Genomic DNA, 18,408 nt, shown 5'->3' with positions numbered 1-18,408 from the left:
TCAAGCAAATTTTTACGTATCTCAAAAACAATAGAGTTGAGAAAAATAACATAATACTGGTGTGATTTACAACGAACTCCAGGACGTTATTGTCGCGCAGCATATCACTTTTGCATACTTAATGTAAGGAAAATATTACTTTATTGTGCTTGAATGTGAATTTATTTCAAACTTGAACGTTTCGTGATTTTAGCATTTAAAAGAACGTTTCTATAGTATCCTGATAACTTGGAAAGTTTTCGTAAGTTTCAGTAAAGTTTAATTCTGGATTTTTTTGTCACGTAACGATTTTTTTTTTCAGTTCAAGATATCGCCCTGTATCGTATTGTTTGGTTTCTCGCGAAAACTGTTTATTTCACCACAGTAACAGGTTAAGTAAGAAGAGAGAAATATTTTTCCTTGATTAACTTTATAAAGGCACTTATCCTCTATAATATTAACTCAATAAATTGTATAGATCTATGATCAAAATACGCCATTGATTGCAATCGATACACCATAATATAAGTGAAATCCGACATGTAATCACAAAGGCCATTATCAGAGAATGGCTTCCGAAAGTCATTTAGCAACAAAAAGAAGTAAATTAATATGTTGTTTGAACTTAGTAAGTCAACATAATCAGTATGGCACGTGGCGCGCGTACGCCGAGCCATACAATCCTATACTTCTATGGGATTTGGCGAGAATCTCATTTTGGAGCCATAGAATCTTAAGAATTTGTGCAAACAGGGGGTAGATTGATATTTTAGATATTGATATGATAGTGATTTAGTGTGAGAATATAAATAGTGGAAGGTATTTATAGCGTTAATGCTTTGTAAACGCGTACCCTGCTTAGTGTGTACTCAAAATAATTTATTAAACTTTGACAAGTAGTGCAAAATATTGCAAAAAGTAAGACCTTTACGTATTTTGTACGTCATCTGTTATTTCTAAAGAAATAAAATTCATTTCCGATTAGCAAAGACAGACAATCATCCAAATAATTTAAAATTCTTTGCCATTTTTAGGGTTGTAGTAATTTTTAAATGGATAATGAAATAATGTAAAAGCCTCTACAACACCTAAGAGTTAGCCGTGCAATTTTTCGCTGTATTGCCATTAAAAAGTAATTTTAGACGAAATTCTTGCGTGTCGAGCTCGCATGTCGGCATTAGCTGATTGGAAGTGCCCCCGCTTAACGTTTTAATACAATTAAATCGACTATCTGACGTACATTTAGTGAACGACTGTTTTGCGTGTCACTCTCCTCTCCTTAACGATGATTTTATTAATAACTTAAATATGATTACGATCGTGTACTCCGACAGGAGTCCCCTTTATTGATAACGTTTAAGTGTTCCGGTTTTACGAGATTATGGCTTAATCAAAAGTGATTTATATATGTTGATACCATTGTAGAGCCTTAAATACATGTTTTTGTTAGTGTATAGATCCATAAATATTACAAAAGTCAACGTTTTCTTCTAGCTACCTACCGGGAAATGTAAATAATTTAATCTTTGATCTTTGAATTGAGACGTGGGAGAGCCATGCTTCAGCACGAATGGGCCGGCTTGACCGAAGAAATACCATGGGCTCACAGAAAACCGGCGTGAAACAGCGCTTGCCCTGTGTTTCGCCGAGTAAATGAGTTTACCGGAGGCCCAATCCCCTACCCTTTCCCTTCCCTACGCTCTCCTATATCCTTCCCTACCCTCCCCTATTCCCTCTTAAATGGCCGGCAACGCACCTGCAGTTCTGATGCTGCGAGTGTCCATGGGCGACGGAAGTTGCTTTCCATCAGATGACCCCTTTGCTCGTTTGCCCCTTATTTCATTAAAAAAAAACTGGAGAAATGCAATATATGATTCACCAGTGATAATTCAATTTCCACGCAATGACGTTGTGGACAACATCTAGTGATGTATTTCACATTCAATCTGGTATTCCACGGGTTATACTTTTCTATTACATTTTAAAAAATATTTCAGATTACTGAATAACTGTTTTCTCCTTCTTGCACTAGTTTGAGAACTAACCCCACAAACCTTTGAAAAAACCCTTAATAATAAGCGTGCGGTATACACGGCACATATTTCCGTAATCCCCCGCTAAGTCTCGGCCTAAGTTAATTATGTTCACAGCATAAATCTTTTGTAATTGGCCTCCTGTTTCAACGTGCGAGATATTATATATGTGAGGAGTTCCATGATGGTTTCCTACGCAAATTGTTATTTATGTGACTAAAAGTTTGTAATTGCGAAATATGTAGTACGAGGATTAGAAAGTTTGAAAAAAAACCATTTCCTTGATTTTTAATAACACCTAAATGTTTAGAGTCAATAATATGAAAAGAACTGGCGAAACCTCATGTACTTCTGTTCACTATATTGCTCTAAAGTATAAGCATTCAAAGTTCAAACACAGTAGGTTTGTTAATCTCCATACTTATTAATTTTTCAAATATGTTCAGTCCCACCATAATGCTGAAAAGTTAATATTACGTAGCAATTTAAATTTATATTTAACAGAATAGGAAATAGAATGAATTAAAGTTTACATTACCAAAACTCTGCACTATTTTTATTGTACACAACAAACGTGTATTTAGAGAGCCATTGTCCTCTATGAGGCTTAAATACTTGAAATATGATCGAATTTCCCACCCCGTTCACATTATTAGATGAGCAGTGGTGCGGTGATGATAATTATGACACATGTGCACAAACCCTTCTGTGTCAATCAGATTTTAAGCTGTAACTCGATGATCCATTGTAAAACGGTACGCGCGATTTTGCTAGTATGATTCTCACACATGAAAATAAAAATAGTTCAAAACGATCGTAATAAGTATGTAATAGTTGTATTTAGCAGGACTATCTTAAATAATAATTAATAACTTATGTTAACTTTTAATTTTTCGCACCTTCAGTTTAGCCATTTTTTTAAATTTAGGTAAAGAAAAATAATAATACTTATTATAATCGACGTCGAATAGCCGAATATGTCCCTCTTTACCCACATTAATTGTCCATCATCATTGGCCAACATGGAGAAGCTACATAAAAAATACAATTTATGATTTCCCTCGACTGTCAAATTATCTCCGAGTCAGCACACAAACTTCTGTCAAACTACTGTCATGTAACAGGAGAACAGTAACGAGGGCATGATGCCCACTGGTGGGCGTGGGCCGTGGGCTAATCGCACCGATGACAATCTGCCACGTGGCGATCACGTGTCCGCCACGCGACCGCAGTGGGATCGAATTGGCGGTCGATTTGAATTTCGAATAAAGTTTTTTTATTGTTGGCCAGTTGCAGGGGCTGCAGTTGCAAAGGTTGAATAATTCGATTTTTTAATCTTTTATTTATATTTAGAGATTTTGATTTGGAAGTAAGAAAGTTGTTGCGTAATTATCTAATTTTTGTTTTGGATTGTATAAATTTGCTGGGGGTACAAAAGACGTTACAGCCACTAATTTTGTCGACAAAAAATAATTTTCATATAGCTCATAATGATGATGATGTGATAGTCCTAGACCTAGAGATGACCTTAGATAGTAGAGAGTTCGTTGACTTTAAACTTAGTTCAGTACCGTAAAGTTTTCAGTGAAAGTTAGCCTTACCTGCTTCGTCACGGAGTCGATAAGACGCACGAAAATATCCTGCTCCTGTCTCATACCTGTAAAGAAACACATATGTTATATTTTGCCAAAAATAAGAGTAAATGCCTAAAATATGCTTTTTTTATGAAATAAGGGGGCAAACGAGCAAACGGGTTACCAGATGGAAAGCAACTTCCATCGTCCATGGAAACTCGCAGCATCAGAAGAACTGCAGGTGCGTTGCCGGCCTTTTAAGAGAGAATAGGGTAATGGGAAGGGAAGGGAATAGGAGAGGGTAGGGAAGGGAATTGTTATGGTATAAGCTTTATTGCCATAGAAATATTTAGACTTCATAACCGACATTTTTTTAATAATTAAGTTTAATCCATATTTCATTTGTTTATTTTAGTTTCGCATATTTGATTTGGTGAAGCAATCTGCATTTATATTCATAAAAATGAATCTTCAGTTTTGTAAGTCTGGTATACGGTATACCTCAGGAACGACAGAACCGATTTGGATAATTTCGGTCTTCAAATGTTCGTAGAAGTCCAAGAACAGTTACGGTGGAAAATTTTAGAAGTTAAGTGTAACGAAGTTCGCGGGTCATCTAGTAAATAATAAATATTATATTTTAGATTGTACATCTGAAATAGTAAAACAAAACTTTAAAATTAATAATATTCCTGCACTTCATAGGAACTTAACTTGTATAAAACCTCATTAAAAATAGCTAAATATGTAGAGAAATGTAATAGTATCTAGGACGTAATAAACTCGTAGCAGTCTACGCCGTAGCGTCGTAGCCCGCTACGCCGTAGCAGACAGCAATTTGTTAGCCTTCTGAAATTGCCTCCCCCTTTTTTGTTCCCAGACTAGTTTCACACGATTAGGACGAATATTACAAGGAATAAATTACAATTGCAGTGAAAATGCTGTCAAATACAAAAAGAAAATAAAATATTATAATACAACAAAAAAAGAAAAGAAAAAGGTGACGAAATTTTTGAATATTATTATTGCAGATGATGAATTAATATTGGTAAAAGTCATAAGTTTTATCGAAAAAGATTCATGAAAATCCTTTAATAGTGGGACAGCAAAACCTCGTTGTAATATTTATACAAGGAACTATTAGTTTATCAATTTGGCTAATAGATATAGCCAAACCGAGGTTACAAATTATCTAGAATGCAGCCAAATCGCTTGATTGAAACTGCCCATTCTGTCTCCCATTCGGTATTAATTATGAAATGCATCATATGCCCACTACACACGTAACGATCAAACTGAACAGTTAATCAAACCAGTTTGTGTCAATTCTGTCCCAATAGCATTTTTTACTCTTAAGTTTGTAAGTTTGTCTAAATTGAAAATACTATTAAAATACTTGTTTTGTGTATTAGTTGTATTCTCGTTGTGTCTTTACTGTCTAAATAATTTTGTATTATTATTATCGCTCACCTATTATAATATGCTAGATGGATTTCAATTACAACTATTTTACTACAAAGTGAAAAAGTATAATAGCTTTAGGGTATGATGATGAATAAATAAATAAATATTGTGCTTATCAAGAGATATCTGACTCCTGTACTATTAATCGTACGACGAATCGTCCCGTGTGTAGGGCATAGATAGTCAAGGAGTTTGCGCAATCATCATTCATAGTCTAGCTGTCTGTTCGGTGGCAATTTTCCATTATCCGGCTCAAACGGCCAAGACGACAAATATTTACAATGCGACCGGCGAGTGCATTGTCTCCAGGAGAATTTAAGATGAGCCCATCTGTGACCCCTATGTTAAGGGATTTAGATGCAGAATCGCATGGCAAATGGCCTGATTTACTCGAGTACTAAGGAGATATTCGCCACTAAACTTGCTCTGTCTACAAACAAATATTTCGCATGACACAGGACTTGAGATGTGAATAATTTAGTTGATATGATAGATGGACAATCAGTTTAGAAATTGTGATATTGTATTAGAGCGACGCCATAATGCTCCGTGCGGTGCGTTGCGACTTGAGTCGTCGCAGCGTTTGTAAATACGTATTCTATGTAGTGTATAATTGGCAGGCGATGTTTTGACTGAACTCGGACGAACAAAACGTAAAGTAGGGTTGAACGAGGAGTTGAATTTCATCGTCTTGTATTGTGTAACCCGCGTTTAAGATCAACGCTGCGATGCAGATAATACAGTATACTATTTAAAGAACGCAACTATTCCTTTTAAAAAAAACTATACCTTTTAAAAAAATGCAACACACCATAGTGCAAAAAGTTATAGTGCGATGTGGTTTCGCTTTATAGATATAAATCAATTTCGAATCTCTATAATAATTTTGTTTCTTATTTTCTGTTCATGTTGGTGTGATCCAACGTTAAGTTAACTTAAAAAAAATATGTTTATCTGAATCTTTATAATAAAACTCACCGTTTGCATATAGTAACTGCAGCCTGTATTGGATGCCGTTATTAGTTTTCTGCCCTTCTGCCTCCTGAAACAAAATTATTTGTTAAAATAACTTAACTAAAAAACTTTTTTTTTTAATGAAATAAGGGGGCAAACGAGCAAACGGGTCACCTGATGGAAAGCAACTACCGTCGCCCATGGACACTCGCAGCATCAGAAGAGCTGCAGGTCCGTCGCCAAACTAATAAATAGGGGCACCTAAAGTAATATAATTTTAATGTTATTTTATATTTGTACTTAGGGACTAGGGTTATTAATTAAACTTTTTATTTAAATTAAAATTACACAGGAACGGTGCATTTTTCCACGATAGTAGGACGCATAATATGAAGCCTTTACTAAAATTGATCTGATAGTTTCGAAGTCCGTTCAATGAAAACAAAGAGACTTTACCTCTTTGCGTTGTAATAAATAATAGTAATTATATTGTCTGTATGTATTCTGTAAGAACTTAACTCGTAGCTTGATCGTGAATAATTAACACGCCGGCGACGCGACAACACCCGACCTTTACTCTGCCCACCTTCTGTTTCCTCGTTTATTACTTGTTTACATTGTTTCAAGGTCGTCGTGTAATTAAAAATATTTGTTGGTGTTTTTTAATTGTCAGTCTACTATACTTTTTACTTTATTCTAATACTTTAGGCCGAACTAATACATACTTTAAAATCATTAAAAAAATACTTTCTTACTCCATTTTCCTGCTGCATGTTAGGATATTTATTTAAATTCTAAATTCAGTAATGTACTTAAACATAAAGAGCTTGTTGTATTTAAGTTTGAGATACGTCCTAAGATTTCTTTTTAGATTTATTCTTATTTACGCGCAGTAATTCGTTCCAATTCAACAAGCGAGTTTCTTATTGTTTTATTTTATTTAAAAACATTGTATTAAGCCCCTACTACTAACACAATCGAAAATCGAATCAACTCAATCTTAAAAGCTTCTACATCAGGATCGGAAAGTTCATACAATATCATAAAGATGTAAATTTTTGGTGAACCTTTTAATTTCATAAAAATAAACCTTATTGCTGCTGCGGAACCCTTCATAGGCGACTCACCTATGAAGGGTTCCGCACTACGGGTAAGGGTACGTAGCACTTGGCCGATGTTATTTGAAAGTAACGCACTCAGAGAGATACATTTTCTATTAAGCCGTTTATTAAAATTAAATTTAATTACTCAGTAGACGTCTCTCGTAAGTATTAGATTTCGTATTAATAAATTAAATTCTCGTAATATTTCGTAAGTCCCGAAGATGAATCAAAATCGACATCAGATCATTCGAAATTCGATTTCGAATAAGTTTCGAGTAAGGGCCACAAGTAGCCGAATGCCACCAACGCAGTGTCTGATCCTGATTGATGGGAGATGGTATCGCGGGTCTGCATAAACACGTCATTATAACCTTACACAATGATGTAAGTCTGTGTCGAAACAAAATATCTATTGAACTGATATTGTGCAAGGTCATTAAAGGATAATTCTTTAAAAAAACATCTATATACACTAATATCCATACTTCCATAGTCCCGAGAAAGTACATAAATGATAGTTTTTATCCCGGAAAAATTAACGAGTCATCCAGTTGATAATATATATAATGTTAGTGTTATAATGATAAAACTTCAGGAATTATTTATGAACTTTTGTAAATGGGAAAGCTTGTCTGTCTATTACCTCTTCACGTTTAAGCCACTGAACAGATTTAGTTGAATTGTATTTAGAATAACATAAGAGAGTAGAGTTTACTTTGAGTCCGAAAAGAGGGCAATAGTGAGTGAGTTTTTGGTGTTGAAAATGTACAGCCATGCTTCGGCACAAATGGGCCGGCTCGACCGGAGAAATACCACGTTCTCACAGAAAACCGGCGTGAAACAGCGCTAGCGCTGTGTTTCGCCGAGTGAGTGAGTTTACCGGAGGCCCAATCCCCTACCCCATTCCCTTCCCTACCCTCCCCTATTCCCTTCCCTTCCCTACACTCCCCTACCCTATTCCCTCTTAAAAGGCCGGCAACGCATTTGCAGCTCTTCTGATGCTGCGAGTGTCCAAGGGCCTTTGCCTCCTTATTTCATAAAAAAAAGTAAGCAAGATGATATCCTATTAAATATGTTTTTTATCAATTTTTGGCTTCGGAATTGACATGAAACTGTCGGTCCATAATTGTTGGGTTTTCAGTCGCTCTTAGTTCTAGTCTAAAATAATTATAAACTCAAACTTCTTCGCTAATTTCATCATTTCATCTCTACTTTCATCTTCAAACTTTTCTCGAAAACTCCAACTGGAAAGCGTCGGATCAGGAAGCTTATCCGTTTTTATTTCTTCTGACAATGTCTGACATACACAAATAAAATAGGTTCCATTTATTGGCTCTGCCAAAAAACTGGCGCTCTTCTATTTATCGTCGTAATACGAGACCCGAATCGATGGGCGAGATTTTATTCCCAGCTAGTGTACAGTGGAAGAAGTAAAAAGATTAATGCCATTAGCATTTTTTTCTTTTTTTTTAGTAAGAATCGCTACCAATTGTTGACTTATAAGGAACAAAAAGAATACGATTTTTTTACTGCAATAGCCCTATTGCAGTTTTCTTTTTTTGGAAAAAAGAAAAATTTCACTTGCGAGTTTACCCTGAATGTGAATATTGATATACAATCACTATATCCATGAAATTACTTATTTCACTCTAAATTTTTGTAAGACAAGACAATAATTAGTTTCATACTCGTATTTTGAGTGCGACTGTACCTACACGTAGCTTTGACCACTTCTCTACTAAATATCCTTGTAGTGCTAGCACGGCGACCAGCAGAAATGCAAAAGTATGGACAAACTGTGGAAATAAACTTAAGGTGCCGTTGCGATCTTTTTTAGTTCCGAATAATTCAATTAAAAAGCCACTTTATGACAGACTATAGTTCTAAAAATTCAAATAATATCCTACATTATGACATATACTATAGTGTGTCATAAATTGGCATTTTAATTGAATTTTTCGGAACGAAAAAAGATCGGAACGGCACCTTAGGTTTATTTCCACAGTTTTTCCATACTTTCGCATTTCCGAAGGACGCCGTGCTAGTACTATTGGACTCTGATTCTAAAACTTTTGAATGAAGGAATATCTCCAACAAAAACTTGTCTTACTCTTAATTTTATTAAGACATAAAGAAAAATTAAATGGCTTTACACACGTATTTTTGGTGCAACAGTTGTACTCATAACATTGACTATTTATTGACTGTATATTATTACGTCTGACTTTAAAATTTGAAAGAAAAAAAAAAAGAAAAAAATTAAGAAGTTATATTCGACTGAGTGTACAGTGAATGTTGTCTATCGCTATCTCGGGGCCGCACAAAGTCGCCGTATGAATGAGAACTCATCAGCGCCCCATTTTGTGTTTCACGTGTTGAATATGTTGAAAAACGCCCTTTATACACCTCGTATGCCGCTCAAATGCGCGTATTTAGCTAAAAATAAATCTTCTGTTTAATACCAAGAATATAAAAGAAGACTTAGAGGTTAAAACGTACAGCAATGAAGACTACCTATAGTTGCTAGAAAAAGATGGATCAAAACACTTCGTAGCATATTAATGTTTTGCTATGACGTACATTTTTATTCATTTACAATGATCACTAGCACAATAATTATTATTTAATTTAAAATATAGTTCCGTAATCATTTCGAGGTAAAATATCACTAAAGTCTTAGCGGACTTAATCTTGATGTTATTTGTTGACTCTATTTGCAACTGTCGCCCTTAGGAACGAAGTTATTTATCGCGCGTTGCGAAAAGGGGCTAGACGAAAAAAGTTGTAACGACACTTTCTTAGTACCAGCTGCGAAGTAGGGGCAGAGGGCATTGATGTGGCGATGACCTCAACTGGCGGGATATTTAAAATTCTACCATTCCTCTATGGCGGGTCATTTGAATGGGGGTGGCGGTGCTCTTAATTTTTTTTTATGACTTCGTTCCATGCCGGTGTCCCTTGACACCTCTCAAGTTTTTTGTCAATATAATTCCATCAAATTAAATCCAGTAATAATCGTGGATCATATTTAATGCAAACAAAGAAACAAGTATTTCCTCTCCATTATATGAATAGAGGTAGGTAATGTAAGACTTTGTACATTGGTTGTGTCCAATTTAAAATTGGAAGCTGATGAGCGAGTTTTTTTACGGTAGATATACAGGGTGTCATGACAAAAGCCTAAATAAAAAAAAAAACCACTGACCTGATCCTTCTCAATGAACCCGATGAAGGCGGTCCTCTCGATCTCCACCGGCTGGCCGGCTCGGTCGTACAGCGCCACTACGAAGTGGAAGAAGTTGCTCTTCCGCAGGTTGCTGGGCGGCTGCTTCTCGAAGTGCGCGCGGCCTACGCCCACCGTGCTAGAGAAAAAAGTTTATAGTTAAAAACTAAAAAAAAAAAAACAAAAAAAAAATATTACTTGGGATCGAATTCGTCGCCAAGCCAAACAGAGTGTAACAAAACTACAGGGTGTAAGTGAATAGTGATAATACTTTAGGGTGTGTATGGGTCCCCTATATAGAGCTCGATGTGAAAGTAGCAGCTCTTAAAGAGTAACGGACTAACGGTCTTACTACAAAAGATTAAACATCTGTTGAACAGTTGTTTTGACACCTTTATGTACTAATTTTTTTTCTAATCAACTGTTCAACAGGTGTTTAAATCTTTTGTAGTAAGACCTAAGTTTCTTTTTGTTCATGGAAGAAAAAAGTTGTGACACGCAAGCGCTTGCCTATACAAATCACAAAAAAAAATTACTCTTCTAGCGCTGCTACTTTCACAGAGAAATCTATAATAAATAAGAGAAACATACACACCCTAAAGCATTATCACTATGTAACTACTAAAACCAAACATATACAGGGTTTTTACCCTGTATATGTTTGGGTAAAAGCTAGAGTTAAATCAAACTGATTAGCTAGAGTTAAATCAGAGGATAAAATTCTACAAACTTGCAGTACCAACGCGCTGATTCATTTTGTGAAAAAGATTAAGTTATAAATATTCTAGTACAATAATGAGTAACAGTAATTTAAACAATACAACAGTAGGCTGAAAAGAAATAAAGAAATCCAAACCGCTAACCGAAGCCATAAAGCAAACACAAACAAAAACAAAAACTTGTAAAAAAAATTGGACACCCGCAGCTTACAAATTTGAAACCGCCCGTAATGTCTCTATTGGTTTTCATCTGTCATTTGTTATGTGAAACGAAATTTACCGGTTAAAAGTCGCTTAATTCCTTTATTGTGTAACAGGAATTATAATAATATATTATAAATGTTGTTTTATAAGTTTCTGAGAATAATGTTTGCTCGTTTTGTTTTTTTTTTTCAGTGTGTTTACTGCAAAAACACTCTATTTTTTACTTTTAATATTTTTTTAGATTTGTATATTATGATAATAATTATAATTTTGTTACCTTGATTTTCGTCATATTCATATCTACTATATTCCTATAATCATCATATAATATTATGATTATAGGAAAATAAATGATGATTTGAGCGGTTTTTTTATGAAATAAGGGGGCAAACGAGCAAACGGTTCACTTGATGGAAAGCATCTACCGTCGCCCATGGACACTCGCAACATCAGAAGAGCTGCAGTGCAGGTGCGTTGCCGGCCTTTTAAGAGGTCAACATTTTATTTTTACGTAAATAAACCTTTGAGCATTATTAATTCTCACCATTAAAAATGTAAGACTGTCAAATACTTTCGGAGACACTCGTACATTTTCGGCGCTTCCAACTCCATATAAATCAGTCACGACTCACGATATACCCACTATTAGCTGCACAGATTTGGTGATACGATAAATTTTAAACGCTGCCAAAGAATCGATATCTCTACGCTGACAAACGGAGAGCGCTAGTTATTATATCGACAACACGTGTTCCCTTCCCAACACTATTTGCGACCTTATCCGACAAGAATAAGGAAGGATTTCGTCTGACAGTTGGTAATAAATATATCGATACTACCGAACTGCAGTTCATCAAATCTTCGGCCTCATTACTCATTGTTGCATCGAGTGTATTATTCATTAGTGATGTGCGAATTAAATTGAAATTATCGACATTATTATACGACCATATAATATCTACGTAATTGTGTAACGGCTACGGTAGAATAATTCTGTTTCTTTTACTAATGGAACTCATTAGACAAATTGAGAGAAGTGCAGTTGAGAATTGCGCATTTAAACCGCACCAACAAAGCCGATGTATTTAAATGGCGTTTAGCATGTAAAATTCACAATTTTTGCTTTGGTGCCTGTAATATGTACAATATCTTTTGGATAGCATTATATTTTATTACATTTATTACTCAGTTTACAAAGACCCTTTGAATGTTTCGAACGTATAATCAGCCGCGCAACTTCCGTCGCGTAACTTCGGCATAGTGTTAACAAGCTTGCTCTAAAATTTGTTAACCAGGATCCAATATATCTTTACGCATGCCACAAATGATATACGTCTTTGCCATACATCGTGCTCGAGTGTTTGCCATCGTGGCACAGCACTACGTATTACTATGGTCGCCCATTCATCTCACTGCAGAATTTGCGTAAACAAATTGGTTTCGCGATTGCCATTTTATACTACACGCGTCGCTTCCGTTGTTTATTTATAGTCGGCAGTTTCGCCAGGTATTAGGCTTTTTTGCTTACAGATCACCGTATTTGTCAATCTAGTATTCTAGTGTATTTGGATTGGGGAAATCGCTTTTGAGGTCATTTGTAATTTGCTAGATTTTGAGAAAAAATTCAGCGGAAACCACTTCGATCACTAATATTAGTGATCGAAGGGAAACCACATATTTTTTGTTCATGAAAATTAGTCTATATTATTCTACTCCGTACTACATCTGTGCCTAATTTTACAAAACTCGATAAGTAATTTCGGAGCTTGAGCAAAAATATATTATATAAAGTTAATGTTGTTTTATATTGATACAGAAGCAGAAATAAAGTAGCTAATTGATGTAGTAGAAATGGTTTGAAAAAGGTTTACAACTAGTAAGTTTAATTGATAGTAAAATGTCTGATTGCGACTGCTAGTTAATGATGATTTTAATTAACTTTTTCTTTATATTAATGAAGTTATCAATGGTCTGACCCCGGGGGCTAAATGGTCGGAATTAACCCGACAAATGAGGGTGTCATCACCCTGTCATCAACATTTTTCATTCTACCGTCTAATTTTGGTGCCGTTACAACTCGCGTGTTATATGCAGATTAAATTAAATTACAACAAATTAATAACGAGTACGTGAAGTTTTGTTACGCATTTTTTTATAAAAAAAAATCCAAGTTAATTGTATTTTCTATTAAAAAAATGTACTACATACTATATAAAATAAACTTCCTTAGTTCAAGCAATCCTAGCTATATGGGGAGATAATTATTATTTACATAACAAAACATTATTTTTCGAGACAAACATCTTTATGCAGACACATTTTTAGTAGGTACTCTACAAAAAATATAATAACCAACAATTCATAACATAATATTTATCTTAACAAAATATAAAACCCTCAATTATGTTGAGTAAATATACGTGGATCTAAAACGCGACAGATGTCCGCAACCCTCGGCACAAAGCGCGTTAATTTGGTAGTGTATCAATACGTCACATTATCAAACCCAAATGGCGCATTGTTGTGCAACTTCATTACACACTCCAGCATGAATTTATCAGCATATTTGAGGGTATCTCCAGAATTTTTTAAAAGGTTGTTTTAGGGCGAAGAGCTGTTTTGCAGCGGTGGTGAAATAAATACATAAATATTTTAGTCCTCAAAGAAAAAAATATACAACTTAAGCAACTGCTTTAAATAACAGAACATTATTACGATTAATAATATGTACTTAAAATATTTTTGTGTCCACTATGTATAAAACTATACACACTACGAAGGTAAATAAGTAAGCGTACATTAAAAAATACGCACATAACATTTTCACATTTTCTCTGATACAAAATATAAAACAAAGTTGCCAAAAGAGATAAAAACTACTACTATCCTGTAATATATCGCTATTGAAATTTTAATTTATATCCCGTTCATTATCTGTACAGTCACAACACCCCTATGATTTATAACGCCCTTTCCGCTTATGAATACACTTGGCTTCATTATCGCCCGAACTCGACCCCTGATTGGACACCGTTATTGTATCGGATATTGGCACTGCAGGTATTTTACTATTGTTAGGGTAAAAAACAGGTAGCTCCACTTGTTTGCTAATTTGTTCTTTGTGGGGTGATGATTTTTGTGATGAATGTTTAAATTATTTCAGTATGTATTACATAGTTAGGAAAAATATATTTTAGACGAAAATGTATAATTTGTGAAATGTAAAATTTCATAAAATTGTTAATTTTTTGTAAGACAAGGCTACAATTTATATCGTTTCGTTAAAAAAATACTTAAATACTTTTGTCGTGAATAAGAACGATATCGTTAAAATGCTTCAGCTTATTTCACACTATCAGAATACATTTACAAAAGTTTTAAAATAAAACGTTTTTCTCAAAACCAATTAAGCTACGAAGAATTGGTTTCAAAAATGACGTAACCATTTCTGCACTACTACGCTCGGCTCGCATTTTTTACGCCAGCGAAATAAATGCTGCAGAAAAGATTTCGAACACCTGCAATTTGTTTTATTCATTTATTTATTCAATCTGGCCATCAGGACCGAATTGGTGAAAATACGGCTGTTGTACAAAAATATTATGGAAGCATACAAGGTGAATTAAATAATACAAGGTGAAAATCCTGACTTCTTTTGTGCGAATTTTTGCATGTATTTATAAAGTAAGTATACTAAGCATTTACGACAATGTTTTTAAGTTACTGTTAATTTTACAAAATAATAAATATTTTTTAAGCCATGTGTGAATAAACTTATTAATTTTATGCGTCTGCGTTGTGGTTTTTCTTTCAGATTCACAAGACTTTGTTTCGAAATTCGTACTTAATATTTATTTTCGTTGTTTGTGTCCGGACATATTCCGGAATAAAAACTACATCTTTGCCCGGTACTCAAACTATATTAAATCACATTTTTAATTACGTCTAAAACAAACAGACAATTTTGCATAGATAATACCATTAGTACCAATGTTTATAGGAACCAGAATTCCAAAATAAACTTCTTTATCCAATGACCATTCTAATCCACAAACTTTGAGTAAAGATAACCTTATTGAATTACTAATCCTGTAGCGGTTTGGTAGTGGTCGTGGGTGCAAATCCAACTGCTCTTTTCGCTAATAAGCTTATCAAACGAGTAAATAGGGCGTACTCTGACAGTTGTTTAAAAATAACAGTGGATTGGGGTACATTAGACACAGCAAAATTAGAATTATTTAGGGCTACTTTATGGCAGTTTTCATACTAAAATATTTGCTTTCAATATTTTGTTCTGATATTTTTATATATTTTTTAGTAGGTACTCTACAAATTTCATTTTGATTTATTAAAAAGTACTAAAATATAATAATTTAAATTGTCAAATATTTAAATACTCAGTTACGGATCTAACTTAAGAGGCGCCCTAGGCACTGGCGCTTTATCAATCCAATTTCAATTTAGGTGTTTTCAGAATTATAAACACCTGAATTTAAGTGCTTGAAATAATTTATAAATATAAAACTGTTGATTGTGGATATCAAGACGTTATAAAGAACCTTAAACTAGCCATTTCTTATAGAGCTTGTTAAAAACGTACCCGTTTTTGTTTGGTACTTTAAACATGCTTTTGGTTTTAGAAAATTCATGTTCTATTAATATGCACAAAAGCGTACTTTTCTAAGTAATAAAACGCGTGTTTAAGATTGAACCTGGCTTTAGGTAGTACTTACTTGGTATTGTCAACTAGGGAACTGGGGGTCATCCAAGCTCGAGTGAGGGGTTCCTCCTTCAGTGACGTCACAGGGCCGCGGGGCTGCGCGTGCACGCCCGCCGCCTCTTGATGATGAAGCCCGAACATTAGACCTCCTACAAGAGATAAACATCTTATATATAAAATTCTCGTGTCACATTGTTTGTGCACGACCTCCTCCAAAAGGGCTCAACCGATTTTAATGAAATTTTGTATGTATCCACATTCGTTAGGCCTGAGAATAGGTTTTTTATCTGCGTTTTATATTGATACTAGAAATCACATTTATGGCAAAACAACGTTTGCCAGGTCAGCTAGTATTACAATAAGATTTTATTATTCTTTTCTTACAGTTGGCCTTAACATTATCACAATAATAATTAATTTACTGTAAATGTACCTACCTAATATTTTTTAAACTTATAAACCGTTCTAGAACTCTATCAATCCTAAAAATTGTTTTGTCGCTTATTATAAAATTATTGTTTGATAGTCTTTGAAAGTTTTCGCATAAGCATCAAAAATAACTTTATTGAAAGTACCAATATTTTTGAGGGACAATTAATAAAATTTAAATTGAAATTACATACTTAATTTAAGCTATGAAGCCCAAATTAAGTATGTAATTTCAATTTAAATTTTTTACTTTTAAATCGATTAATAATAATATACTAATAAAATGATATAACAAGATAATTTGACAATGATGATTATTTTTTTCAAATAAGTACACTTATAAGAATTTTGTTTCTGAATTATTTTCTGTATTAATATTATATTACACGGTACTTTCTTGTTTTTTTTACTACTGGTCTACGAATAATAAAACGGATACATAAATCTGGAATTTTAACTATAAATTTATTATATTAAAACAAATAAATTCTCAATTAATATTTTATATGAAAAAAAAATATAACGTTTTATGTGGCTTTAAAAAATGCAAACCATTTTAACATTTATTTAAAATATTTTAAAACTACTTTTTAGGCAAAATGAAATTATTTCTATTTTTCAAGTATCTAACAACCAAAATTTAAGTAACATATTATTATTAAGCTAGTTGAGCCTGGATTAGATTAAGCGTATTATGTGCTATGGACTACTGAAAACCTACACAGGCTATGAAATATTAATGAAGTTGTATTTTAGAAAACAAAAGTATCTGTTGATCTTTATTCTTTAGAAAAAATTCCTACAAACTTACATAGCCACAGTGTTAATTTCTAGAATATTTTGTCTTTATAGACTTGTGTTGAAATAACTCTTGTACTAATATATCACAAAAAGTGACCAAACATTTTTGATATTTTAGAAAAAATATTCCAACTGATATACTTCTTCTAAGTATACCAGTTGCAATATTTTTTCTAAAATGACAACAAACAACGCTGTAGCCAAAATGAAATAATTATCTTATATCTTTAAGCGAGCAATTCTTGTATATTATATATAATTGGAATCTCGGAATCGGCTCCAACGATTTTCATGAAATTTAGTATATAGGGGGTCTCGGGGGCAATAAATTGATCTAGCTGGGAATCATTTTTAGAAAATGTCATTTTATCCGTGTTTTATCGAATACCGAGCAAAGATCGGTCAAATAGCTAGTAATTGTTTATTTTAAATAGCGTATGTCATCAGATATACAAGAATATTATTATATTTATATGTCATTAGTACCCCTTGTGTCATTTTAAACCGTTAAGTTTAAATTTTAAAATATTTTATATTTTACTTTAATCCCTATTTATATGTTTTTTTTTTAATTTGAATTATTTGCCAGAAGGTACTGTTTAGTTTGCGCAAATATTCTTCTTTTACTCTTTTAAAAATATTTCTTTGAAATGTCTGGTTTGAATATTTGTATTTAGAATTACCTGAGGATCGGGTGGCCCCAGTCGGGTACAGCTTGCGGCCCCATCCCACCGGGTCCAGGTCCAGCGGCGGCCACGGGGAGCCCGTGTACCCGCCCGCCGCCGCGTTCAACTCGTCCGACCGAATCGCGACCGGCTCCCCGAACACGCGCGAACACACGCGAAAACGGCCGACCGAGGGCTCCGAATTCCCGCACTTTATTTCGTACTCAAAGTAACACAAAACAAAAAATCACGCAGCGAAATTCCAAAAAATCGTAGTGCTAAAATGTTTAAATTGTAAAAAAAAATCGCAATAATAGAAGTCCCTAATGGGTCCGATAGACGGCTCTGCGCTATCGTGTGGGGATAGTCCCGGTAGTACGGGTGATCCCGCTGCGGATTTGCGGAGCACTAACAAGCGTCGCGGGATCGCGTCGAGTGCTCGCTGCGGCGCCCCCGTCCCCGCTGGGAGGTGCCCTGGGGACACGCCCTCGCCACAAGAGCGAGACGACGCTCCTGTAGTAGGTGGCGCTGCTTTCGTGC

General features: G+C 34.4%; 1 protein-coding gene across 7 annotated transcripts in view; it reads right to left on the bottom strand.

The window, feature by feature from the left end:
* The window catches only part of LOC121733820 (transcription factor collier), a 63,235-nt gene extending 45,120 nt beyond the window's left edge, over positions 1-18,115 (bottom strand). For 6 of the 7 annotated variants that reach the window (XM_042124197.1, XM_042124198.1, XM_042124194.1 and 3 more), the window contains exons 1-5: positions 17,887-17,965; positions 15,987-16,122; positions 10,313-10,469; positions 6,029-6,092; positions 3,614-3,669 (exon numbers count right to left, since the gene is read on the bottom strand). In XM_042124197.1, the coding sequence (XP_041980131.1) occupies positions 3,614-3,669; positions 6,029-6,092; positions 10,313-10,469; positions 15,987-16,114 (405 nt within the window). In that variant the 5' untranslated portion in view covers positions 16,115-16,122; positions 17,887-17,965. Of the gene's footprint in view, positions 1-3,613; positions 3,670-6,028; positions 6,093-10,312; positions 10,470-15,986; positions 16,123-17,886 lie in introns of all 7 variants that reach the window. The other variant, XM_042124200.1, reaches the window with a different exon arrangement.
* Between the last annotated feature and the right edge of the window lie 293 nt (positions 18,116-18,408).

This window comes from Aricia agestis, chromosome 14 (genome assembly GCF_905147365.1).
Source record: "Aricia agestis chromosome 14, ilAriAges1.1, whole genome shotgun sequence".
In the NCBI taxonomy this organism is placed as follows: domain Eukaryota; kingdom Metazoa; phylum Arthropoda; class Insecta; order Lepidoptera; family Lycaenidae; genus Aricia; species Aricia agestis.
This window is presented reverse-complemented; position numbering and strand designations above follow the sequence as displayed.